This window comes from Camelus ferus, chromosome 29 (genome assembly GCF_009834535.1).
Source record: "Camelus ferus isolate YT-003-E chromosome 29, BCGSAC_Cfer_1.0, whole genome shotgun sequence".
In the NCBI taxonomy this organism is placed as follows: Eukaryota; Metazoa; Chordata; class Mammalia; order Artiodactyla; family Camelidae; genus Camelus; species Camelus ferus.
In genome coordinates, this window is record NC_045724.1 from 23,813,615 (window position 1) to 23,840,704 (window position 27,090).

Genomic DNA, 27,090 nt, shown 5'->3' on the forward strand with positions numbered 1-27,090 from the left:
TATTACTAAAAATCAAAATTCAAATGAAGACGTTTTAAAGGTATGATTGACTTTATTGAATGATTCACAAATGAGCAGCAGTCCAGTCTAGCGAGCAGAAAGGAGCCCCTAGGACCTGTTCAAACTGAAATACTACTTTCTATAGGCAGAGGAGGGTGAGAACAAGGAAGTCATACCTGGAAAAACAGTGGGCTGTTTATGGCAAAGTCACTGTCCTTTAGAGGGTGGGCGGCGGTTCATCAGACAGATGACCTCATTAGTGCTGCCTAGATGATTCCTGACTGACTGGTTTAGGATTCTAATTCTGGGAGAGCCCCCAGTGGCAATCACGTCAAGCCAGGGTTTGGTGACGTGGGGCTCAGCACTGAGGGGCTCCATTTTGAGCCTACACTCTTGTTTTTAACAATACAGAAATATTTATGCAAAAGAAAATAAATTACTGAGTTTAAGTTTTCTAAAAAAAGTGTTTCCCCCAGTTTTCAGGCCTAGGTCATAGCTATAAATTCTAAAAAGCCCAAACTGTGAAGTATTAAGTATTAAGCTAAGACTATAGCCAGTTGTTATTTCTAGGTCACACGAGCAATTTATACGTGCAGCACGTGCACACACACACACACACACACACACATACATGCACACAGTTATACATACGCATTGGGGCTCCTCTACAAAATACTTGCAGTTAAAAGACACTTTAAAATTGGACGGTGGATTATAGTGTTTCTCAGCCTTTGTGATGTTGGACACATATTTGTTTGCATCAGTGATCAGGGGCAAAACGCTCAAGGGGAAAACACGGTACCCTTCCTTGACACCTGTTGTGATAAGGTTTTCAGAGACCCACTGTGGCAAACCATTGAGGAAAATCTGCACCTTCACTTTGGTGGGATAAAAACCGAAGTCAGTAAGGGGAAGTGGAAGTAACGTTGCTACAACTCAGTTCCTTCTTTGCCCATCAAAAAAATACACGACAGGAAATGTTACTCACACTGAAAATATGCCATTAAGCCACGCAAATAAAACTGCAAATAAAGGAAATTTTGAAAACGACTTTCAGTGAGTTTCAGTGAAAACATTCTTTATTGGTCAGCAGACACAAACTTTTTGATTACATGTCATGCAAGACACTGACCTCACCATGGTGGTCTAGCTGCTTACTGTAACAATCTTTTCTGAGATGATTATAAATTTTAAAAGTTACAGTGACTGCAACAGTAAAAAGAATTCAGGAAAACTCTAGATGAAGCAAAACACTCTGCAGGACACAGGAAGGGACTGTCCATCCCTCTGGGTGTCTCATTCTCCCTCCTGGTGGAAGTCCTTTTTGGGAGACTACTCTATACAAAAACGGCAGTGTTTTTCTGTGCGTCTATAAGCAGTCCATCCAACTGATAAAAAAAAAAAAACCACAAGAATAAAATTTCACATAACTTTACAGGGTCTGGTTAATTTTCTTCTCCTTTTTGTTAATCCAAAACTGGGCGATGACCTCTTATTTTAAATGTTAATTTGTTTCAGCAGATTATTTCCCTAGGAACAGGACCTTCCTTCTTGAAAATGTAGTTTTATCCCTGGAAATCTTTTTGAACAGAAGCTGACTTTTTGAACTGTTACTCCTGTCTTCTCCTAGTTGTCAATCAGTGGAAAGAAACAGGGCTTCCTATTCTGAGAAGACTCAGGAATATTCTTCTTACTCTATATTAGGGCACTGAGAAAGTTTTCTCTGTGGTGGTGAGATGGCACCTCGGTCATGTGGCAGCTCTGGTGGCACCCCTACCGCCCAAGCCCCCGGCTCCTTGAAGTGACCAGAGCCCCCAGAGAAGGGAGGTCCACATCTCCCCTTGGCACTGCAAGTCAACTGGCAGTGAGCAGACTTTTCCAGTCGCCTGGAAATGGGTGCTGCTGCAACAAATGCCTAAAATGCAGAAGTGGCTCTGGAACTGGGCAGTGGGGAGAGGTTGGAAGACTCTTCCAGGAGCAAGACGAGAGAGCCAAGATTGCCTCGAATACTGTTAGTAGTAATGTCCGGGCGTTAATGCGGGCGCGGGCTCCGAGGGGCGGGGCACGGGAGGGAAGAGCTCAGCTGCTGGGCAGACACGGTTGGTGGACGTGAGGACGCTAAAGGTGCCCCCACGAGGGCTCAGCAGGAGCTGAGCAACACGGTGTCGGAATCTGGAGGAAGAGTCCAGTGAGAACAGTGGCAGAAAGCTTAGCTGAGCTGTGTCTGCGGCCGTGTGGAAAGCAAATGGCGGAGCGAGACACTTAAGATACGTAACTGAAGAGATTTCCAAGCAAGGTGTGGAAGGTGCAGCCTGCTGACTTCTTCCTGGTTACAGGCAAATTGAAGGACTGTTTAAAAAACAAAAAACAGGATCTGATGACTTGGAAATTCTTAGCTTACCTAAATGGCAAAAGACGTTAAAATGAAGAGATTCACTATCAGGAGGGCCTGCTCCAGGGAAACAGAGTGCGGCCCTCCAACCGCTGCCAACACCCGAGAAACAAAAGGTCTGAGAATTCAGTCCCATAGAAGGCTTTTTGGAGAGATTAAGGGTGTGGCTCACAGATCCCCTCAGTCATCTCAGAAAAAGCCAAAAATAGAGCCGGATGATCTAGGAAAGCTCTGCGGAGGAGCCTCTGGTCTAACAAAGGGGAGAATCTCTGTAACACACACAGCAGATCCACAAGTTTCTCGAGGGCGTTGACAGCAGCAGCCACTGTCGTTTAAAACCAAAAGGGAGAGATGGTGAGAAGTGAAAGTAGATGGCTGGGCCTCCCACAATTCCACAGGCAAGACATACGCTGATGAAACTCTGCAGCTGCAAACACGTGCTATCTTTCGTGAGAAAGAAGAGAACTCTGAGAGAAAGCCACGAGCCGAGAGGCTGCTGCTGGGAGCCACAGAGGACCCTTCACTCCCGGGCTTTGGAATCTGACAGCAGGTCCCTCGCTGGACTTCTAAATTGCTCAGCACTGGTGGCTCTTTTTTTTTTTTTCTTAAGCAAGACTGTAACTGCTATTCTATGCCTTTCCTACCATTGTATGTGGGAGCAGATGCGCGGTTTTCTAGGTTCCCAGGTGCACAGATGAGAGAAACTGTGTCCCAGGGATCATACCCAGATACCCCTCTTACTTGATTCAGACGATTTAAATGAGATTTGGGACTTCTGCGCTGGTGAGATTCAGGTAGGATTTTGCACCTCAAGTTGACGCTCTGATGGGCTGAGACTTTCGAGCACCCCTGGATGGGGTGACTTTTACTTGGAATGTGAATCTCCGGGACAGGAGTGGACTGTGGTAGACAGAATGGCCCCCCAGATGTTCACGTTCTAATCCTCAAACCAATCAACTTGTTATCTTACATGGTAAAAGAGATTTAGCAGGTGTGATTACGTTCAGCATTTTGAGATGAGATTAACCCAGATTATCTAGGTAAACCAAATGTAATCACTAGGGTCCTTCTAAGAAGATAGCAGATGAATCACAGCTGGTGTAAAAGACTTCAGGACAAGCAGAGGTTGGAGGGACACGGCCGCGGTGACAGGATGCCAGCAGCCTCGACAGGCTGGAAGAGGCAAAGAACAGGTTCACCCCCAGGGCCCCCAGAAGGAGCCTGTGACACATCAACTTACACAGCAAAAGGGGCTTTACGGGATTGGTTAAGGTTACTACAGACCTTAAGATGAGGAGATAATCCTACATTATCTGGCAGATCTAATCTAATCACATGAGTCCTTAAAAGCAGAGAATCTTCCCTGGCTGTTGTCAGAGGGAGGCGATGATGGCGAAGAGTCAGAGACCCAATGCTGCCAGCTTTGAGGATGGAAGAGGGGCCCACAGGCCAAGGGACGCAGGGGGCCTCTAGGAGCTGGAAGGCAAGGCAATGCTTCTGCCCCGGAGCCTCCCGAAAGGGATGCAGCCCTGCCGACACTGACGCAAGGCCCACGTGGGACGTGTAGCCTACAGAAGTAAGAAACCTGCACTATTTTAAGCCACTAAATTTGTAGTAATTTGTTACCGCAGTAAGAGAAGACTGACCAGGAGCAGTGCCCAAAGACGCAAGGTGGCCGGGAAGAAAGACGGGCTTCTCTCAGTCCGTCTGGAGCCCCGCACTGCGGAGGCCCCCGGCTTCAGCAGAAGTGCACGTTCACACTGGGGACCCTTCAGGTCCAGTCCCGCTGACAGAATTTACATCTCTGTTTCTGAACTCGTTTTGTCCTGGCGTAGAGTATATTCTGGGTTGAACACTTAGAACAGTGCTTAGTATTCAGTGGGTCCCCTAGTGGGTCCCATGTGTTGAATGAATAAACGAAGGTGATCAAGGCAGGCTGAGAGGGACTGTAACCACTCCACTCTGCAGTGCTTTTACCACATCTTCTCAAGAACTGCTGACCCTGTGTCTTTGTTTCAAGTTTATGATGGTCATAGTTCTGCAAAATACCAGGCTAAACTGTATTTTCTGACATGAGGAATGCAGCTAAATCAGCAAGTAAAAAGGATGTGTAAAATCTTCATAGGAGAAGTAATTATTGTATGATCAAAGTATTTCAAAATCCGATTTTGGATATTTTTCAGTATACATTACAGAAAAATTTTCAAATTATTTTGTCAGAAGATTTCTGAATGGCTGTTAATCAAGGCAGCATTAAGAAACTTTAGTGCAAATTTTATCAACTGCATTTATCAGAATGGGGTTTTGTTCATTTTCTCTGCAAACAAACGCTGTGACATTAATTCTGAGCACGGAACAAACTGATTTGCCTGAATATTTAAAAGCTATCACCAGAAGCCAGCCCTTGTAATGAAAACCTCAAACATTTTTATCTTTGAGATCTATTCTGAGCCCAAATTCGTCAATACCAAAGCTGGAAGAAAGGGTAAGAATAAACCCCAAATTTATCTGTATAAATAATAAAAATAATTTTTTTTGCTTTGAGTGTCTTCCTCACTGACACGGCACGCCATCCGACCGACGCGCCACCGCGGGGATGGGAGCAGCGCTACTTCAGTTGCTGGAGGACCACAGTGTTGAGAATGTCTGCTTCTTGTAGTGTCAGGTTTTCATCTGCTAGCTCTCTGTTTGGAAACGAAGTCACGAGAGTAAAGTCAAGGGTTGCAAATTCAGGACGGGACTGTACAATAAAGTCCCGGACATCCAGGATCCTGAAGAAGTAAGATAAAAATAATGTGTGATACGGGAGTGTTAACTGTCTTGGAAGCTTTTAGCTAAAACTAGATAATAATAATAAAATCGCACAATTCTAACTAATCCTTATTTAAATGTGTTGTAACTTTCTTTAATGGATGGATTTATCTTGACTTGCAGATAATACATGAGGATTAATTTTGGAGCGTCCCTAACGGTTCCTTTCACTGTAAACAGATACAATCTTTAAGGTAAGTTATGCATAAAAAATTAATGTCAACAATGTTACTACCGTGAAGGTGCAGGTCCTGTTTTTTTTCAGAGTATGAAATATCTTAGCAGCACATGACCCAGAAAAAGGTACGTTGGATTGGTCTGTGTCAACATGAGTCTATAACTATGAAAAGTGTAAGTTATAAGAATAATTTAAAAAAATTACTTTCGCACATACATAGAAACTCAGCTAAGATCATAAACATTACCTCTTAGAGGGATACAATGAACAAATAATATCTTACAAGCACAACAAATGTACAAACGTTAAAATTATGTTTAAAATCATTTATTTGAAGTACTTGGCAAGAACACAATAAACTTTACACTATAAATTTATATTATAAAGAGTCTGCCATGTAGGAAGTTAATCCCAATCAGGGTTACCATTAGTTTTTAAACGAGTCAAGTGCAAATAAGGCTTTACTAGAGTAAACCTAGTCTGCTTCAGCTTCCCGTGGCGTTAGCACAACAGTGCGGAGCTGCAGCTTCTAACAGCTCTACTTCTGAGTGGTGTCTGGTCTGCATTAGGATTTGGACCGTTTAAAGAGGATGTTTAAACACTAAGTGTTTCACTTCTTACACACAGCTGTCATCCTTTTAAAGTTTTTGCCTTCTGTCAAGAACTACCTTCAAAAGTAAATCTAAAGAATTTCATATTCTTCATGACTCCAGCCGCACACGGTTTCACACAGACAAGTAACCACAAGCGTACCTGTGTGTGCTATTGAATCTTTGTATCAGACGGCTCCCATCTGCTAGCCTGACCTGAATTTTCGTCGTTGGCACTGAATCATCGATGAGGACAACTGCGTTCAATAGTGGCTTCTCCTCCTCTTCTGGGGAGGAAGGCGTACTGACTATTTCGGGCGTAAGGCTAAGAAGGAAGAGTTAAAGAATCAGAACATAAATCTGAAGACATAAGACGCATGATGAACTGAAGGCGGCAGACCCACCACTGGCCCGTGCAGCTGGCTCTCGAGTGCCCGTGCCTCCGGCTTCTGACCAGTGAGAACAGGGCTTCCCTGGAGTTTCCTCTACCTCTCCCAACCTCTTTCATTATGTGAAAATACTGGATCCTACGATTCTGATTTAGCTTACACGATCTCTTTTAAAGAGATCTGTACTCTGTATTCCTCCCTCCTTTATCCCTGTTTTCTACAATCAAACACCTTGACCAAAGCGGCTAATGATCATCACAGCACCACTGCCTCTTATCGGTCATTCTCCCCCATTGCTTTCTCTCTCTCTCTTTTTGCGGTCATTTTCTCTAGCTATCTGCCTGACAAAGAAAAAGGCTGGCCGTTGTAAGATACTATGATCAGATAATAAATCCTTATTTTCATGAGTTCAAATTGCCGATTATAATCACTGGGTCTTCTTGGCGATCTTCCCTTTAGGCAACCTTCTTCAATTTCAATTGTAGGTTTACTATACAGTTGACCCTTGAACATCATGAGTTTGAACTGGGCAGCTCCACGTACACGCGGATTTTCTTCCATAGCAAATGACCAGAGCACTACACGATCTGCGGCTGGTTGACTCCGAGATGGGGAATCGTGGGTACAGAGAGCCAATTATAAGCTACAAAGAGGAGTTCCAACTGCTTGGAGGGTCAGTTCCCCAGCCCCTATGTTGTTCAAGGGTCAACTGTCCTTCTACTAACAAAGACGTGCATTCTAACATTAATGCTTGGTCACAAACTTAAATAATAGAGAAAGAATATGTATAAAGCAAAGAGATGACTGGGCATTTTATCTGTGTTTTAACTAAAAATCATAATCTGAATAAATATTAAGTAAAAATAAGAAGTGCTAGCAAATATTGAAAAAAAAATCCAGGGGTCATACTAAAATCAAAAGGAGGGAAAAAACAGAACCCAGGAGAAGCCTGGCTGTGTTGGTAGTAGAGACAAAGGAGAAAGTTTCCAAGCAGCCCTGGGCTTGGGCACTAGAGGATCTGGGTCCTAAAAAAAAGCCAGGTCAACACATGTTCTGTATTCTCCACGTCTCAGAAATCAGTCTCTAGCTGCAGAAAATGATACAGAAAGGGAGACCTGAGACATCAAAGACAAGCGTAAAGAACTGATAACACGGAATTCTTTCCCACGTTGAGAAACAAGAAGGCAAGAGGGAACAGAGTGCACAAGCCAACAGAAAGGAGCTCGGAATGGAAGGAATCACATGAAAAGGAACAAAGGAGGCACAGAAGGTAGGTACCTTGGGAAACACAGCCAGTGCCACCATTCAACACGCCACCTGCAGTGACGTGTGGACAAGCAGAGGGCCACGTGCACCAGCCTACTTCACAAGGTTTATGAAGAGTCAGCCATGGCTACTACAAAGAAGCCCCTTTGTATGTTATACCAAGCAGACTGGCTTCTAAATGTGCTTGGCCGAGTCCTAGGGTTCTTTGGAAATGTCTGAGACGATCCTCTCTTCCTACAAATGAAGGAGCTCAGGCTCTCTATGTGTTACCATAACTTGAAGAGTTTGCCTGCTTAAAATATATTGAAAACAACCAACTTCAGCATATTGCTTTTGCTGCAGGAAGCTTAATAATTACTCACGGCAGACAGGCATGCTTACAGCTGTGAGCTAAGAAACCTACTGCTGCACCTAATCAACAACCCTCTACAGCTTCCCCCTCTGAACCCAGCAGTCGCCATCAGAGAGGGCAGGACGGCACAGCACTGGAGAGCACAGACGCCGGGGCCAGGGGGCCTGGCTGACTCGCACACCCGCCCACCTCCCGGCTCAGCCGCCCTGGCTCGTCACTGCAGCTGCAAGCGGAGCACTGACAGCAACTGTGCAGGCAGCTGCTGTGAAGACCGAACGAGTTAGAGCGTGTGAAAGTGCCACCTCAGCGCCAGCTACTAATACTACCCCCAGACCCGCACGTCCAATTCCAGCAGCAAGGTCTTCACAGCCCATTCTTTAGTTCTTACTTTCTAGGCTACTTTGCTTTTCTTATTTTCAAAGAAAATTCACGTTGAACAACGACAAGTATTTTCCTCATTTTAGGATTTTACCTCCCAAGTTTTTGCCCCTCTCCACTGAAAGCCTTGAACCTCAGTCGAGGTCTGATGTACTCTTGGTCCTGGTGGTCCTCCATGTCCAAATTCACGTGGCCTCCGTGAACCAGGCGCTGAAGCTCCACGGGAATCTCTCTTAAAAACGGAAGGAGGTTTTATTGTTTTGAAGAATGAGCCCACACTGTTGAGACTGCTGGGTGGCTAAGCTGTGAGACTGAAAACAGCAATTTTTGCTTAATTTATAATTTAAAAATTTCTGTGACACCTGAGTAGCCCCTGCAGGTATTTCTCCCTTAGAGCCACATCACACTATCCGCAGTGATTCTCCACGAGGGGCTGCCAGCGTCCCGGCGAACCTGGAGCCCTTCTGACGTTTAGGAAGACGAACCGCAAGACGGCAGCTCAGCCCGAAGTCAGCACTAGGAAATTCCTATGCGAGCAGAGCAATTAATGCACAAACTGACTCCTAAATTCCTGCTGGAAGTTGGGAATTTGACTGTCGTGTGATTTGTGAGTGTTGCCCTCCTTCGCAGTCTGCACCAGGGTGGGAGATGCTCAAGCCAGGGGGACCACCCTGCACGAGGAAAACCTGGCTCAACTTCCAGGGAACCACTGAGGGCCCTGCCAGAGGTTCCCACGGAAGACCACGCTGTTTATAACATCTGAGGCTGAAACTTAAGGCTTAGGCTCTGTCTTACACATAAGCAAATGTTGTTATTTATTCTTTTAATATTGTATTGATATGCTTTGAAATTTTCAGGAACTCATCTGCCATAAACTGAAGGAAGACTGCACTTTGTTTTGTTTGGAACTTTACCAAGTCCTGGACTGCAATGCCACTTACAGTAATTAAGCTGCCAACTGCCCACACCTCATTATTCTGTTTGTGTGTTTGTCACATCAACATGAGAAGTGCTGGACTGCACTTGGTGTGAACTATCCGACTGCTTCATTACGTCATCTGGCGTGGTCATACCTGGGCATTTACAAATTGAAATATGTGTAATTTTGTGGTAAATTATCTTCCTTTTATTTCATCATATTTAAAATAAATTTTGTATGAATTTTTTGGAAATAATATGCATAGACAGATTATATTATCTATAAATTCTTCTTTGAGGATAGTGAAGACTGTGTTACAAAATGTTTCTTGTAACCAGGGGACAATGATTATACAGCTGACAACCACTGTGTGACATCAATCATTTTTTTCAAGGAGTCTTTACTAAAACTGTTCTCGATGATAATTTGTAGTTGAGGGTGTGGTATAGCTCAAATAAAAAAGTTCTTTTGGGGTGGGTAATAGCTCAGTGGTAGAGTGTATGCTTAACATGCACAAGGTCCTGGGTTCAATCCCCAGTACATCCATTAGAAAAAAAAAAAAACCTATACTTTGATAAATAAAAGTTAAAAAAAACTCCTTTAGCATACCATGTTTGAACATTAGCTTACAAAGCTTGTCAAATATTTTCATTTAGTAGCAAATTAGTTTTGATCTGTATTATAGCACATTCGCCACCAATATGTTTTTTTCTTCTACCACCTTGAAGTAGGCATCAATTTCAACAGTAACACTGACCTTCTCCTGGCAGATGGACTCTCCCCCTACCCTGGCCCCCGGCTCTCCCAGTGACCCTGCAGGCTCCCAAGTCCACATCCTTGTATTGATCCTTGTACTTATCACCACCACTGCCTCCCAGGACACCCTCCCACCTGTCGTCATGACTTCCGCATCTGCTTACATTTCTTGCCTTTCTTTGGTTTTCTGACATTATCCTTGTAAAATTCAAACTCAAAATCCATGCTAGTTAGTGTTCTAAAATGCCTTTCCTTTACAGTTCCTTGACTCCCTCAACTCCGATGAGTTTCAGCTCCACTCCACTTCAGCCCCTCTCCCTGGACAGACTTCATCACTTGGAAAAGCCCCGCCTTCAGCTCCTGGATGGAGTATACCTCCTGCTCCAGTTCCTTCACTGCTGTGTGAGCCTCTCAGTTCTCACCAACCCAGTGTCTTCACTTGTATTTCTACTAAGGGGTGATCACACTGGCAGCTAGTGAAAGCAGAAGGCAGTAAAGTTTTTATAAAAACACAGCAAAATCATTTGATTCTTCGTCCTTTACAAAAGGGCTGGTGAATTACAATGGTCTTTAGATGGGTCAGAGCACTGTTCAGTCTGGTTTACTTTCACAAATTATAACCTCAAACTAACATTCTGAAATCTTCTGCCAGCAGTAATGCCACTTTATTTCTAATGTAAGTGGCTGAATTTGAGGCCCACGTGCAATGAGAGTTACCCTGTCCAGCGGTAAGCAGGGCAGTGGCTTAGCGGACGGGCAGCTTCCTGCTGATCAGCTCACTTACTTGCTACATCACGGTGCTTATTCTCAGGATTGAGACCACAGCTTCACCAGATTTTAAAAGGGACCAATGTCTACTGCTCCTCCCGCACCACGTTAAGAACCAGTGACTTACAGATACATAAAGGATTTATATACATAAAAATATACACATATATACTTTCATACGTATAAATACATATACATGTAAAATACCCTTTATACACGTAAAAACACCCTTCCCCCAGCAACCACTTACATAACATATTCCAGTAACCAATTAAAAACCCACGGAATACTACTGAATGGCGGTCTGTTTGTTTTTAAAAAAAGTCTCGCCCTCAGCAACAAACAGAATACAAATAATACACCTTACCCTCTCTTAACAGACTCCAGAAACTGAGCATTTGTTGGGTCACTGTAAGGTCTCAATTCTCCGTCGTCTAAACTGAAACCATTGCTCCACAGCTTAAGCAAAACCTGAACCTTTCCAGACAGGAAGAAGAGAAACATAAGCACCCGTCTGCGTTAAACAATTTCAATTTTCAAACATGATATTTACAATTTACTTTATTTAAAATATGGAGTTACCTGGTAGTTTTCCTTACGCAGCTAAAATAAAGACATAAGTGAAACTACGTGTGTCTACTTAGCAGCTCTGTATTTAGCTTAACAAACTGACGATGGCTGAAACAGCAAAGGTCCCACTGCAGGACCCTGGCCTTGAAGTACAATTACTTCCGGTTCACTGAGAAAAACAGTCACACGAGCACCCAGCTGCCACTGCACACCCGCCTTCCCTGTCACCCATGCCCAGGTTCCTCTCAGCTGCAGAGCTCAAACACTCACGGCAGCGGGGCAGGACAGGATCTCCAGGGGCCCTCAAGGCTAAACTATACATGTTTAAAATGAAATGACGACCCCATTATTTCAAAAGGCAGAAACAAAGAATGACTTTAGGCGTTTCTATCTTTATAACTCAGCTAATTCTGTACCGTGACAGTATGCCATTTGTAATAATTATTATAACACACACGTAGGCTCGTTTGACAATGAGTCTTATGTTCTTTGAACCAACAGTTGTGCATCTCTAAGTGCAAGGCACAACCGCGATGCAAAACACAAAATCTGAGCCTGATGCTTAGATACCAGCCCCTAACTCATGCTTTGAAAAATAACAGAACAAAAGGAGATTCTATTTATATTCTCAATTTTAAATTTTATAAAACACAGTAGTAACTAGAGGCAAAACCCTACAACTTTCCATTTTCATTACTGTACCTACATCTTGCAACTGATTTTCTCCATAGATGTATTCAGACCGGTTACAAAAGGAGTTACCCAATCTGTAGCCTCCACCTGTAAAAGACTAAAATACACAGCAAATGAGCTAAAAACTCACTAAGGCTTATTAAGCAAAATGTTACGATAATGTGTGCTATACCTATATTTTAAAATGAGATCAGCTGTAATTAGCCAAACTGGTTTATACTTTCCAGGACATTTTTATATTAAAATAAAGGTCTTATGTTACAGAGAATTGTACTCTAGTAAGAAATTATGTTTCTTCCCACCAAAACATTAATGACTCAGAAGCTGAAATAACTTAGGCCAATCTTAAAGTAAGAAATACATTTATACACTGAAATACTATTTTCAAGTAGAAACAGACTTTAGAAAAACACCACTAAGATTTTGACAAATCTTATAATAAAAATTGTAATTCTTGAATCATATTTCACAAAGCAAATAAAAGTTTCATAGAGAAAGGAAGGATTTTTCAAGCGAGTATAAAGTACCCTGAAGGAAAGTGCTACACACACGGTTGTATAAGCTTGGGGTGGGTTACAGCTCAGTGGGAGAGCGCGTGCTTAGCATGCACAAGGTCCTAGGTTCAGTCCCCAGCACCTCCATTAAAAAAATGAATAAATAAATAAATAAGTTGCTCTGATTACTGTAATAAATCAACCAGGCTGTACTTCTGTTACACCGATCACAAGCTCTTCATTTTTTCAGGTAAGACAGCTTATGGGGTAAAAATGCCATTCCTTTTAATCACCGTTCATACCATTAACGAGATTTTAATCATCATATTGCTCTCCTTTCTATAGACTGAATTATATCAATTCCACATTTTTCTCACAGAATCAGAGAACTTACAAGAACCAAAATTACCTTAGACTTCACTGAAAGAAACTTTCAAACAAAATGAAAACTAAAATTTATGTTTTATTTTAAAAATTGGTCCTCAGCAGTGGAGATCCGTCACAATTACCAGACAGGCTTCCTAGGCACCCTGGAGACCTACTGAATACCTACCACGACGCCTGAGGCCAGGTGGCAGTTTAGAAAACCTCCCCACGTGACTGTGATGAGGGAACTCAGGTCGGGAAACAATAATTGTAAGAATATGTAATTATACACAAAAGGACACTTGAAGTCTTCTTCACTGTACCAGTACTATGTCAGTGGATATGGTTATAAAAGCTCTATAAAAGTTTTATAGAAATTTAAGGCGACACAAAAACAGTTCAAAAGAGAAGAGAGCTTTTTCAACATACAATGGTGGAGCAACTGGACATCCAAAAGGAGAATAATGAGCCTCGATGTAAACTTTATGGAAAATTAACTCAAAATGAATCATAAGTTTAAATGTAAAATGTAACACTATAAAATCTTCTAGATAACATGGAAGAAAATCTTCGGGGCCTACAGTTAGATGAACAGTTCTCAGATGAGACACCAAAAGCATAATAACCCATAAAAGAAAAAAAAAAAAGGATAAACTGACAAGCCCCGGAAAGAGGATGAAAAGACAAGCTACAGTCTGGGAGGAAACATTTGAAACCATGCATCTGACAGAGGACTCATACCTATTAAAACAAGCACAGAACTCTCAAAAGTCAACAGTAATGAAACAAACAATCCAATTTGAAAATGGGCGAAAGTCTGAAGAGGAAAATAAAGATCACGGCAAATAAGCACATGGAAAGACATTCAATATGACTAGCCATTAGGAAAATGAAAATTGACCTGATTAGCCATTAAGGAAATGCAAATCAAAACCACAGTGAGTTAGCACTACACACCCATCAGGACAGATAAAATTAAAAACAGTGACATTACCAACGCCAGCAAGGATGTGGAGAAACTGCTCTCATACACGGTGAAACACAGCTTAGCATTTTCTTGAAAAACTAAACATATACATGCCATACGACCCAGCAACGGCAAGTCCTGGGCATTCATCTCAGAGTAATAAAAACTGGTATATGTACAAAAGCACAATTGCTCACAGCAGCTCTATTTCCAATAGCCCCAAACGGGAAACACTTAAAATGTCCCTCAACAAGCCAATAGTTAACAAATTGTGGTACATCCACACCAGGAGTGTTACTCAGGAGTGAAAAAGAACGATCTATTGAGACACTCAGTGACTTTCAGGATCTCGAGGGCGTTAGCAAGGATGAACAGAAGCTACTTCCAAAAGGTCACATACTGCGTAATTCCATTTGTGTAACCATCTCAGTATCACAAAGTGACAGGGATGAAGAACAGAATAGTGGGGGCCAGAGGTCAGAGATGGTGGGGGAGAGGGCGGTGGGTGGGACTACGAAGGGGTACCCCAAGAGGGAGACCTCTGTGATGGTGAAACAGCATGTACACTGAGCTGGTAACTACACAAATCTACACACGTGATAAAGTGACCCAGAACTACATACACGCCCTGTACCAGCATAAATCTCCTGGTTTTGCCACTGAACTATAACACTGGGGGAAACTGCGTAAAGGGTGAACAAGGTCTCTCTGTATGCTTTTTGCAAATTTCTGTGAATCTATAGTTATTTCAAAATAAAATGGTAATCAGAGAAGTTTTATAGAAATGTAAGAAACTGCTTCAACTTTCAACCTTTAATACAAAATCTATAGGCTTATAAAAATAAAGCAAATATTTGAATCAAAAATATAAAGTTAGAAAAACAACGTTTGCAAATGATATAAAAATCAATAGGAGATCAAACATATAAACAGCATGCTCGAGTTTTGAAATTCAGCACTTACCTTAGATTTGTCATCACCTGAAGCCCTCGTGGCTTCGTTCAGAGGGACGGCCCCATGTTCCCTTGCCTCTTTGAAAAGTTCATTCACAATTTTCCCAGTTGAAGGTCGGACTATGTGTAATCCACTGTATTCATGTTCACCTGAACAGAACCTTTAAACAGTACAGTTCATGAATAAAAACAGAATACAAACATAAACTACTTTAAAGCAAAAAACTACCGAGTCTTAGGAAAAGATTTTTTTTTTAATTTAAAAAGAGCCATTTCTATGACCTCTCTGGAAATATCTAATTTTAAAAACAGGATTAAGGAATTCAGTAGCAAATAGTTCATAAATGTGTTTTCACGACGTCTGCTGGCAGCTGGTGCAGCCTCTCTTGTGAGAACGAGCCTGTTTCTCCCTCCCTCACCCGTGACTGCTTCTCACAAGTATCCTTACAGCTCGCGGTGGGGACCACCCTGCTGAGGCCCAGAGGCTAAGTCTCTTCCCCCGCGGAACCCACACTCAGGAGGACCTGGTTAGGGAAGAGACTGCAAGATTTCGATAGTGCAAGCATCTAAATTAGACCACGGGGCTACTTCACACTTCAGAGATTTTTGGATCGGAAAATTAACCCCCCGTGTTAAAGGTAAATAATTTAAACCACAGTTTTTTTTTTTATTGTATTAACTATGTAGTGAATGATTTCTACTCTTTTTCCTATTTCATAAAGGTCCCAGGGAACATAAAAATTCCCTTTACATAAAATTAGGACCTCATTGTATCTTTCAAGACTTTTTTCCAATCAAGGATATCAGAAAACATAACCAATGACACGTCAACATGGAGACTTCCAGAATAAGATGACAGTTGAAGCTCATATGCCTAACTACCTATACCCTCCAACCCAGTTCCACATCTGCACTGAAATGACTCACACAACAAGACCAACGGGGAGAATCCTATCAGCCCTAGAGACTAGCCAGGGGCAGAAGTCACCTTCAGGACTTTCCCCAAATCAGTACATGCAAAACCCAACAGGAAAGGGAAGGGCAGCCTAGCCCTCCACTCACTGTAGTGGAAGAAAGATCCCGTGGTAGAGAACAAGGGACATGGCAGAACCCCCAACCAAGGCCAGCTCACAACTGCGGGGGGCGGGGCCCTGGGGAAGGACACCGAGGTTACCAGGGCAGGAGCCAAGGAAACCTTCCCGCCCAGCTGATACTCAGGGGGCCCAGTGCAGCACAGCAAGGCCAACACGGCCACAGTTGCTTTTCAGAGGAGGCTCCGTGTTAGAGGGAGCTTGAAACAGATGCCTTCAATGGCAGCACTGAGGAAGGAAGGGAAAGGGGAGGGAGGCAGGGGAGAGGGGCAAGGAGGGGAAGGGGGAGGGGAGGGAAGGGTAAGCTTCCTGCTGCAGCTGCTCCTGTTGCAACCCCTTCCCTCCTGTCTCTTGTTCTTCATCCAGCAAAGGGGACAACTACACGGCTCCTTGTTCTCGGTCTTGCTGAGAAAGACCTCACAGAAAATTTGACATAGAAAAGATTTACTACCTTGTTTATGGTCAATGATTTTTATAACCTATGTAAGCAATCTTTGTCTACCTTAAGGTCATGAAGACACTCTATTTTCTTCTGGAGTTTTATTATTTTGATGGAGGTGCTGGGGACTGAACCCAGGACCTCATGCACTCTACCACTGAGCTATACCCTTCCCCACCAATATGTGTATTACATATTCGTACGTATGTATGTACAGATACACACACACGTATATATCAAGTAAGAATTAAATAAAAGGATAGGATATTCAAATAGTGCCATGATACCAACCTGCAGATTATAGAGGACAACTGTACCTTACAGTGGAGTGATGTGGTGGTCAGCACCTTAACCAAGTGAACATATCACCAATAGTGGGGCAACCTGAAATTATATGGCTCCTGATGTGATACAATTAATAGCAGACAATATCACTTACTAGTACTCTTGACAAATATGTTTACAAGAATCTAATCATGAGAAAAGAATGACCCTGAATGTGGGACATTTTACAAGACGTCTGGCCTAGGCTCTTCAAAGTCAATGTAATAAATTTTAGACTATAAAGATGAGCTAAGAGCAGACAACAAAGAAGTGGGAAGAATTCTCTGGATTTGGAGTCAAGACAGGCCTCATCAGTGGAATGTATGGCCCTTGGTTGGGCTCTAAGACATATCTGACTGTGGACTATGTATTAAATGACTTTATGCTATTAGTGCTCATTTTCTAAGGTGTGAGATGTTATTTGTTATAAAGGAGAGTGTCCTTCTTAGGGGATGGTGCAGGCTAGCGTATCTGGGGATGGAGTGCTATGATGACTGCAATTTACTTTCTTTCTCTATTTTTTGTATAAATATATAAATACGTATTTATTGAAGTATAGTCAGTTTACAATGTTGTGTCAATTTCCGGTGCACAGCATAAAGCTTCAGTCAGACATGAACATACATACTGCAATTTACTTTCAAATAGTTGAGTAAAAGAGAGTGTGTGCATGAACGGGCTGCTGTAACACGTTAAGCACTGGGGAGTGTCGGTGCAGCAGATACAGCATATACTCACTGTCACAATCTTTTGGTTATCTATAGATTTGAGAAATTTGTAAAATTAAAAACTTGGAGTAAAAATTATAAAATCCTTTCTTTCTATTCAGGTCCAGAAAAATGTCATTTTTATCTGTCCCAAAGAAAGAAAGAATGTGGAGTAGTGACAAACATGAAAGAAAGAATTTCCAGTGAATTTTTCAATTTTTGGTAAAATAATAGACTTTCTGAGAATGATATATATTGGGAAAATTCAAGTTTCTCCTCACTAATGAGATTTGCAGTACTAAAAAAACATTAATTAAAATATTCCTGGAAACCAGAAAACTCATGATAAGAAAATACACCTGGTTCTTACCTATTAAATCTTCAAGGCTGGTTCTTTTTATAATCCAGGAATTTTAACAAACACAAATACTATCTAGAAAATCACTTACTTGATGGGTCACCACCCAATGGGAGGACAGATTTCTGAAATTACAGATTCTTAAATGGAGGACAAAAGACACAGGGGCTCATGGGTGGGCTTTAAGAAACACACAAACCCTTAAAAATGACTGACAAAATTGTGCATATCTGTTGTTTTGTGGGAGACGGACTGTAGCTTTTGTCAGATCCTCAGTGAGTTCTGTGACTTAAAAAAGAACCACTGTGCCCAAGAAAAATACTACTCAGTATATAACCCTAGTCTACCAAAATATTAGGGATTTAAGATAACAATTTTCCCATGTTTCTTCTAGCTTTCTGACTATTACAGTTTTAGAAATAGTACACCTAAAATATTTATTTTAAGGAATTGTGGTTTAAAAAAATTCCCAAGGCCATTTAAAATAATTTGGGATTAGTGCACTAAAAAGAGATACAATTTAAAAAAAACAAAACAAAACTTACCTTTGAGGTGGTGTTCGTGGGCTTTTAAAGACTGTAGCTTTAGGTCTATCAGCTTTGGAAGCCTTGCATTTCACTTCATCTTCATATAATTCTGCCAAGGCCAACTATGAAATAACAGATTTGTCATACAGTATAAAGACACTAGAAACAAACCCTTCCCCTCAATGCAAAGTTACGAGTAGAAAATCAGCTTGTATTTGAGCAGCAGATTTCTAATGAGAAGTAAAGGCTGTCGTTACAGATGACTCCGTTCCAGAACAAAACCACTGCATCTCTCATTTTATAAAACTAACCAAAATGCCAAATACAGTAGGATGAATTAAAGTTACAATAATTGTTTAATTATTTTTAATGAACTAGTCAAGTTTCAAAAACTGTATTTGGTAACAAATCATTTTCAAAGTTGGGCCTACAATTCTTGAAACTGTTTCACACTAGTGTCAGGTTGCTCTCATCAGATACCTTAAAACACTTCATTTAGCTGTTCTAGTTTTCAAAATCTGAGCACATAAAGAAATTCCAAAATTATTCTAATTAAAGGTTTACCAGACATATAAATTTCATCAAGTTTAGGAAAATGAGCTTCTAAAAAATAAAAGACAATGAATTATATACATACATTTTATATAACTTTTAGAAAGCAAAACTGCCAAATTATGCTTTATAGATATATGGCAGGATAGCCTCAAAATGAAATAAACATAGTTTTTGAAAATGGAATTTTAAAAAGTTATCCAAATGTTTCACTACTGTGTAAGTTATTTTGTTTCCACTTTTGACAGACTTGGACAAGAAGTCAAAAACTTTCCTTAATGCCCCTTGTGGCTATTCAATTAGAACTGGCATGACCATAATCTTTGGAAAAATCTTAAAAAAAAAAAAGTCAAAAAAACTCCCTAAAAACCCAGATAAAGTGCTCCTTCTAGAAACATGAGAAATACGAAAATACCTCTAAGGGATTCTTTCCTCACTAGGAAAAGAAAAACAGGGAGTTGGGGCAAAGTTAATTCTCTGAAGACTCTATTAGTCAACAGATCTGAATAAACTCTGTCAATCAAATAATAATTTTCTTCTGTAAAAAATAGAGTAACTCAAACAATGTCTTTTGACTCCATAGAATATGGAATATATATTAACAAAACAGGAATATGGAGAAAATCACATGACTAGAGCAGGGATTCCACTTAGCTGAAAGGGGAAGATGAATGGTACTTTGAGGAACTAACGCCAGGATCCATCATATGACATAAGTTGGTAAGTAAATATATTAAAGAAAGTTCATTTCTATTATTTGACATAGCAGATGACACCACATCAGAAGAGGAAATGATCATTTAAACTTATCAAAATAAACTGATGTATTAGTCTAAACCAGTAGAAAACAACAACAAATGAGTTAGAACCCTGGGCTGGGGCCCGGCAACCTGTGCTTAAATGAGCCTTCCACATGATTTTCATGCACTTTAAAACTGAGAATCAATGATACAGAACCTTGCTCTCCAACAGGATTAAGGCACTGGTGGCAAGTTTAACAGCATCAGACACTCTTTCCTCTCTCCTAGAACTCCCTTTTTTGCCCCCTAACCCTAATAAGTACTGAAGTTGGCCCTAATTCTCCCCAACTCCATCCTACATGGAAATAAAGAACTGAAAACAGACCTTTTTCTTTTGATATTATTCTGGAGGAAAATTCGTATACATAAGTATACGATTAAATACCTTAACCATTAACTCGATGTGTGTGGACGGCCTCGGGGGCACCAGGAGAGACAAAGGGCTCTGAAAATGTTCAGAAATACTAATGAACATCAGGGGTTTTAGGGTTCATACTGTCAGTCCTGTCCCAAACTTTCCACTGAACATCCCCAATTTTGGAGGAAGAGAGCTAAGATCTATTCCTGGTTTGAGACCCAGGGGAAATTTCTATGGTTTGTGAGTCAGAGGCTCACTGTGCTGGGAGACTTCCTGGGAGATGACTACCCATCTTTTCCTCTAGTGGAGAATGAGGAAATCTCTCCTGGTTTAGATGCCAACAAGCCGTAGTTGGCATGGCAACTAAGGCCGTCGGTGGGGGTGGGGGTGGGGGTGTTTGCTTGTCCCAGTTAGTAATACATCACCCTTCTCCTCCATACTGCAAAAGACTCTTAGAGCAAGATGTCAGGAAAGTAAAAAGTACCTACTGAAACCAACTAACAGGGTAACTCTTAAAAGAGGCATGGCTAGATCAAACAAGATAATCCCCAAATAATCAATATTCAAGAAACCAGCTGGGGAGAAGAACATTATCCAATTCTTTTAAACCTTTGATCATATACTATTTCTTCAGACGTCATCTCTTTGGTTATTTTCAGGTTTCTATGCAACTTCTTCATATTCTTATTAAATTCTAAAGAAAACATTATCAATACTTAGTGTATTTGATATACCAAATCGCAGTCATTAAAAAAACAATTATCTACCTAAACCCACCTAATAGAAAGTAGACAGGGGATAAAAGACACCCTTGTTTTCTAATTGATGGTTGAAAGGAAGGCATTCTGACAATTAGCAACATCTGTCACATCTCCAGCTATCAATCATATCTTACTCCACTGGATTAAGTCTAAATTTGTCAGGTATCAGGTGATCATTAACCAAGATGTTTTCCGTTTTCACATAAAAAGAAGAAATAGATTTAAATTAGAGAAAGGATATTAAGTTACATAGTTTTAACCCTAAAGGCATTAGAATGGACTACCCAGTGAAAGTTATTGTATTCTACTCTTTTAAGGGAAAAAGAACCAAGTATTTACTAAGCAGTACTGAGCCGGGATAATCTGGGACTGAACAGGGACTTTACAGACATTTATTTCAACCTTGACACCACCACCATCACCCTGAGTTTACACATAAAGACACTGAGGATCAGAGAGGTTAAGACATTTCCCCTATAGTCACACAACTACTATGTAGCAGGGCCAAGATGCAAACCGAAGTTGTTCTGACCGGAAATTCATTTTTTTCCCCAACAGCCCGTGCTGCCTCTTAGTGACAGTGGTCTTCAATAGAAAAGATGAGGTAGACGAGATCTTCCTGTTCCTTAATTCTGTTTATACTACTGAACTGACTTCTGAACACTGGAACTCTTCTACACTGAGTTCATCTACTAACCCGACACTAACCACTCCATCCTCCAAATCCATCATTTTATGCACTGCTTATCTTGGCATTTCAATCATATTCCATCTTCAAATATTATGCTAAATACATTCATATCTTATTTCTGCAAATAATACACAGAAATGCCTTTACACTTCTATACCCTTCAATAGTGTCCCAGCACCAACTGGGGACCTCATGTCCTATTTATTTCTGCATTCTCAGAGCTTAGCAGTATGTTATGTGGCAGGTGGTCAATATGTTTGTTGAAAGAGGTAGAATGAAGGTATGACGATAAAGTAATAGAATTTTCCTACCAAGGCTTGTGGATTCAGTCTCATTTGTTTTTAGTCATACCTCTTTAAAGATGTTTAGTTGTTGAATTTTATCAAAGACCTTATAAAGAGACAGTGAAAAAAAACAAAACAAAACCTAAAACGAGTAATGTTAAGCATCTGACAGCAAGATTTGGTGCGCTCCTATTTACCTAACGTCAATGTCCTATAAAGTTTTATTTCCCGGTTTCTTATAGGCAGTAGTTTAGACAGTACCTGGTAACTAGGCTGTGCAGCCGTAGACGAAATACTTCTTAGTTCACCCCTTTAAAAGGGAAAAGCTATCTGATAAAAAGGAAGCCCTTTTATACCTAAGTAATCAAGCCAGAAACAGCATCCAAGACAAGAAAGCTCAGAGCAGCACACGTTGTTACTTTCTCAGCGACCGCTGACTTCCCCACGACCACAGCAGGTGAGTCTCCTGACCGAAGCATCAACCCTCCACCGACCCCACCAAATGCCACTCTAAATCCAGCTGCGGCTTAAACTGCAAATGGAGAGGAGGGAGAACGAGGCGCGGGCTCCCGGGAGAGCCGGGCTCGGACACCTGTGTCCACCGACGCCGCCGTCGGGCGCGCCGCCCGGGGAGACCCGCGGCGCCGGAGTCCCAGCTCGGTCCCCAGGCGGGGTCCGAGGAAGGCTCAGCTGAGCCCTCGGGCGGCCCCGACACGCCCCCGGCCGCGCCGCCCCCGCCGCCGCGCCCCCGTCCCGGCCGCTCGCCGCACCTGCAGGTCCCGCGCGCTCGGGGGCCGCGGCCCCGCAGCCCTCGGCTCCGGGTCGCCCGCCTCGCCGCCGCCGCCGCCGCCGCCGCCGCCGCCGCCGCCGCCGCCCTCCGCCATCTTTCACCGGCTCCCGGCGCCACTGCCGACGCGCCTCCCGCGACTTCCGGGGCCGGTTGCCTGGCAACCGCGGGGCGGGGCGGTCCCTGCGCGTCCCGCCTCCCCCGCAGCCCGCGCCCTCCTTCCGGCGCCCGCCCACCTGCCTGGTCCCGCGCTTTCCTTCCAGGAAGTCGGGTCCGAGGAGAGTTTCCCTGTGCCCGACACCCGAGGGTGCTGGGGCCGCCCGGGAGGGCAGCACGGACTTGCGGGGTCTCGTAACCCAACAGTGAAAACGTCCTCTGGGTATTTCATCTGGTGAAAGTTGCCACCTTACTTTTCCAGTGTCGGTCAGTTTCTCTCATTTCCCTCCCGAGGACTGAGTGGTACGTCGCCCCCAAAGCCTGAGTTGGCGTTGAGGATGAAGAACACCGTAAACGCTCTTTGCAATCAGAGCTAGAGGCTCCTTCGTTCGTCTGAAATTTGTTCAGACTCCTGCTTTATCCCGGGCACTTTTATGCCCCCGGATGCAAAGGTAAAAAGAAGTAGTCCCGGTCATTAAAAAACTCACAATCCAGTGGGGAAAAGAGAGATATAAACAGATAATAAAATGCCACTTGCAGTAGAGCTTTGCAGGGAATGTTATGAGTGGAACATGGGGTGTGAAGGGGAGTATTCTATTGGCGCCACCTGTGTGCACCAGGCTAGGTACATCCTATGTGTAGTCTAACCGTAACTCTATCCCTCTGCCAAGGAAGTATTATTTCCGTGTCATACCTGGGGAAACCAGACGACAAATAACGACTCAACTCACCGTGTGTAAATGACGGTGCCAGAAACTAAACCGTGCATTTGTTGGTTGTCCCAATACTCTTTTTATTACAACATTCTGCCCTAGAAATCACTGGCTCTTTATATCCCGTAGAGGCAGTGGCATTTTGGCTGAATCTTGAAGGGTATGTACTTCTAGTAGATTTTGGACCAAAAGGGGGAAGGCATAGGTTTGAAATACCATGTTCATGTTGATAAAATCCTCCATGGTTGAATCTTAGGAGAAATGACAAAAGATGGTTGGGGAGTCTGGGTGCAGGTCTAGACTGGAGATGAGGCTTAGGACAGATGCTGAAATGTCTTGAGTATTACACGCTGGGCCAGTGATTCTCAAGGAGGGTGCACATTAGAGCCGCCCCACCCTCCCAGCAGGAATTCAGATTTAATTAGAATGGGCTGGGACCCAAGCATCAGGTGTTTTAAAGATACTCCCCAAGTGGATTTTGCTCCGGCCATGACAGTGTACCTTGCCCTTCCACTCCCAACAATGAAAAAACTAGACAAAATATATGAAATGATTATCTTCAGACGATTATTGAATTACAGGCTGTACAGATGTGAGCTATGCCAGAGAAGGGAAGCAAGCAAGATGAGCTGTTTGCCCTGGCTTTCTGCCTGGAACTCGCCCGCAGTGCTGGTGGGAATGTAGAAGGGTGCAGCTACTTTGGAAAATAGACAGTTTCTTCTAAAGTTAAATATTCAGTTATAATAAGACCCAGCATTTCCACTCCTAAGTATTGGCCCAAGAGGAATGGAAACGTATGTTTACAAAAATATTTATACCCAAGTGTTCATAGGAGCTTGATTCATAATATAGTCCCAAACTAGAATCAATCCCCATGTCCATCAACAAATGATTGGACAACGTTTTGAGAAATTTATGCAGTAGGGCACTACTCAACAGTAAAAAAGGAAGAAACTGCTGATTCTTACACCATGGATGAATCTCAGAGACATTCTCTTGAGTGAAAGAAGCCAGCTGCAGAAGAGTAAACATTCAATTTATACAAAATTCTAGAACAGGCAAAACTTACCTTTACTGGCAGAAAGCTACTGACAGTGGTTGGTTGGGGTCATCTCTTTGGGGAGTTTGACTGAAAAAGTTGGACACATGGGAACTTTCGAGATGATGGAAATATTTTCTATCTTGATTGGTGGTGATAGTCACACTATATATATATTATATATATTTGTTTAAAACACATCGAGCTGTATACTTAAAATGGCTGTACTTTATTATATGTAAATTATACATTTATAAAGTTGGTTGAAAAAACCTCCCCAGATAATTTTGTTGTGCAGCCATGGTTGAGAACCACTGGTTTAAGGCAATTGGGAACCCTTAACTGATTTGTGATTTAGAAAGATAACAGACGGATCACTGTATAAGATGAACCAGAGTCAGGAAATTAGAAGGTTATTTCAACGATGAGGGGTGATTGGGACTCAAGGTTCATCAGTGGCAGTGAGTAAAGAGAGAAGCAATAATTGGCAGGGATGTTAGGGTCAGACCCAATTGGTGTTGGAGTCTTCCACGGGGACTATGTGAAAGGAGGAATAAAGAATGACACTCATGCTTTGGTTAGGTGATTTGCTAAATGGTGTTACTTGTAAATTATTGAGTTGAAAGGGAGAAGCAGACTTTGAAAGAAAGAAATGAATGTGTTGTGGACATCGTGTGATTTTGTTTTTTCTTCCAGTTTTATTGAGGTATAACTGACATATAGCATTGTATATGTTGGAGGGGTACAGCATAATGATTTGACTGACATACATCATGAAATGTTCACCACAGTAGGTTTAGTGAACATCTATCAAATCATGTAGATACAAAATAAAATAAAAGAGATCATTTAAGAGATCATCAACTTAAAGTAATCATATATATATTTATAGGTTGCTATATATAAACCTCATGGCAATCAGAAATCTCTAATAGATACACACACACAAAGAAAGGACTTCAAACACAGCACTAAAGATAGTCATCAAATCGCAAGGGGAAAGAGCGTGATGGACATTTTGATTCTGAAGTTGATGTGGGATGCTAGGAGGAAGATACACCATGGACCAGTCACAAATGTGGGTCTAGGTGTTAGGAGAAAATTTGGGTTGAAAATTAGATGGGGATTTGGTGTTGGTTGCATCTAGCTGATAGCAGACTGGAGGATGCTTTCTGGGACGGTGTGATATGCGATAAGAGATGAGGACCGAGAATACTCAGAATTACCAACACGGAAGGACTCGGTAGAGAATGGAGAGCATGGTCAGAGAGGGAGGCTGAAGACAAGGGACTGGAGCAACTAGTGATAGTGAGGTTTTCAAGAGGAGCCCAACAGTGTCATCTCCTGCAGATAATCAAGATTAGGACTGGAACATGCCCTTGGATTAAGAGAAGAGATTGCACCAAAGTTTTCATGAAGAGGAAAATCTATATTTCAGTAGTCTGAGTGACAGCTAGGACAGCCAAGCTGTGTTATCAACGTCCTTAAAGTCAGTGGTGTGCAGGAGGTGGCTTATCTGGGCTCAGGAGAACCTATTGTTACATTTTTAGGAATTTTACAGCCATTATTAAAAATTAAGGGGGATGGTGGGGGGAGGGATAAATTAGGAGTATGGGATTAACAGGTATACTCTACCATGTATAAAACAGATAAACAACAAGGATTTACTGTACAATACAGGGAAAACTATATTCAATATCTTGTAATAACTTATAATGGAAAATAATCAAACAAGAATATAGATATATACCTATATATGATAACTGAATCACTTTGCTGTACACCTGGAAGGAACACAATATTGTAAATCAACTAGATTTCAATAAAAAAGTAAAAATAGAAAAAAATTACATAAACTTACAATGAAGTCATATTAAAAACTCAAACTCATATTAAATACTCAAAAATCATTTCCAAGTTATTTACATATATCTTATTATTGTTTATGACCTACATTTTATTATTCCAGCCTCAAACTCTTGACTTCAGAATTCTCGGTCCCATGAGCTTGCTTCTCCCTTTGTGAACCATTTCTTGTGTGCAGCACAATTTGAGGGGGGGGGCGTTGGGTTAGTCAGTAAATGTAGATCAACCTACCTCGATTCCCTTCTGCTAAGGCTCAGATCGCCTGCGACATCTGTCTGTGTTTGTCACACTCGTGTCCAGAATTTATAGCTTATTAGGAGGAGATCGGTCTGATACAACCCAATTTATCACTGATGGAAATGAAACCTCTAATTTGCTAATATTATTTGGAATTTCACATTTTATATTCATGAATGATATTGGTCTATAGTTTTTCCTTCTTATAATGTCCTTGTCAAGTTTATTCTGGCCTCACTGAATGTACAGGGAAGTAGTCCCACTTCAAAAAGAAAAGTTCCATGAAGAGTTTCTACTCTGTTGGTGTTTCTTTCTTCTTTAAATGTGAATAATAAAAATAGATTTTTAAAAAAGTTTCTGCTGTACAGCACAGGGAACTATGTTCAATATCTTGTAATAACCTTTAATGAAAAATAATATGAAAATGAATTGTATGTACGTATATGCATGACTGGGACATTGTGCTGTACACCAGAAATGGACACGCTGTAATTGATGGTACTTCAGTTAAAAAAAAAAAAGAAAAAGTGAATCGAATTTATTCGTTTAGGCATTTGG

At 41.8% G+C, this 27,090-nt stretch overlaps 1 protein-coding gene across 2 annotated transcripts; it reads right to left on the reverse strand.

The window, feature by feature from the left end:
- Window positions 1-1,057: 1,057 nt before the first annotated feature.
- Window positions 1,058-22,645, reverse strand: UBXN2B (UBX domain protein 2B). Of its 2 annotated transcripts, none has more exons than XM_032469891.1 (8): window positions 22,505-22,645; window positions 18,307-18,410; window positions 14,853-15,003; window positions 12,076-12,159; window positions 11,167-11,276; window positions 8,451-8,588; window positions 6,135-6,296; window positions 1,058-5,076 (listed from the first exon to the last, which is right to left on the reverse strand). In XM_032469891.1, exons 1-8 carry the CDS (start codon window positions 22,616-22,618, stop codon window positions 5,001-5,003), a joined length of 939 nt encoding a protein of 312 aa, XP_032325782.1. In that variant the 5' UTR covers window positions 22,619-22,645; the 3' UTR covers window positions 1,058-5,000. The 2 variants fall into 2 exon arrangements, with proteins under 2 accessions (XP_032325782.1, XP_032325781.1); XM_032469890.1 differs by having other exon boundaries at window positions 1,058-5,163.
- Between the last annotated feature and the right edge of the window lie 4,445 nt (window positions 22,646-27,090).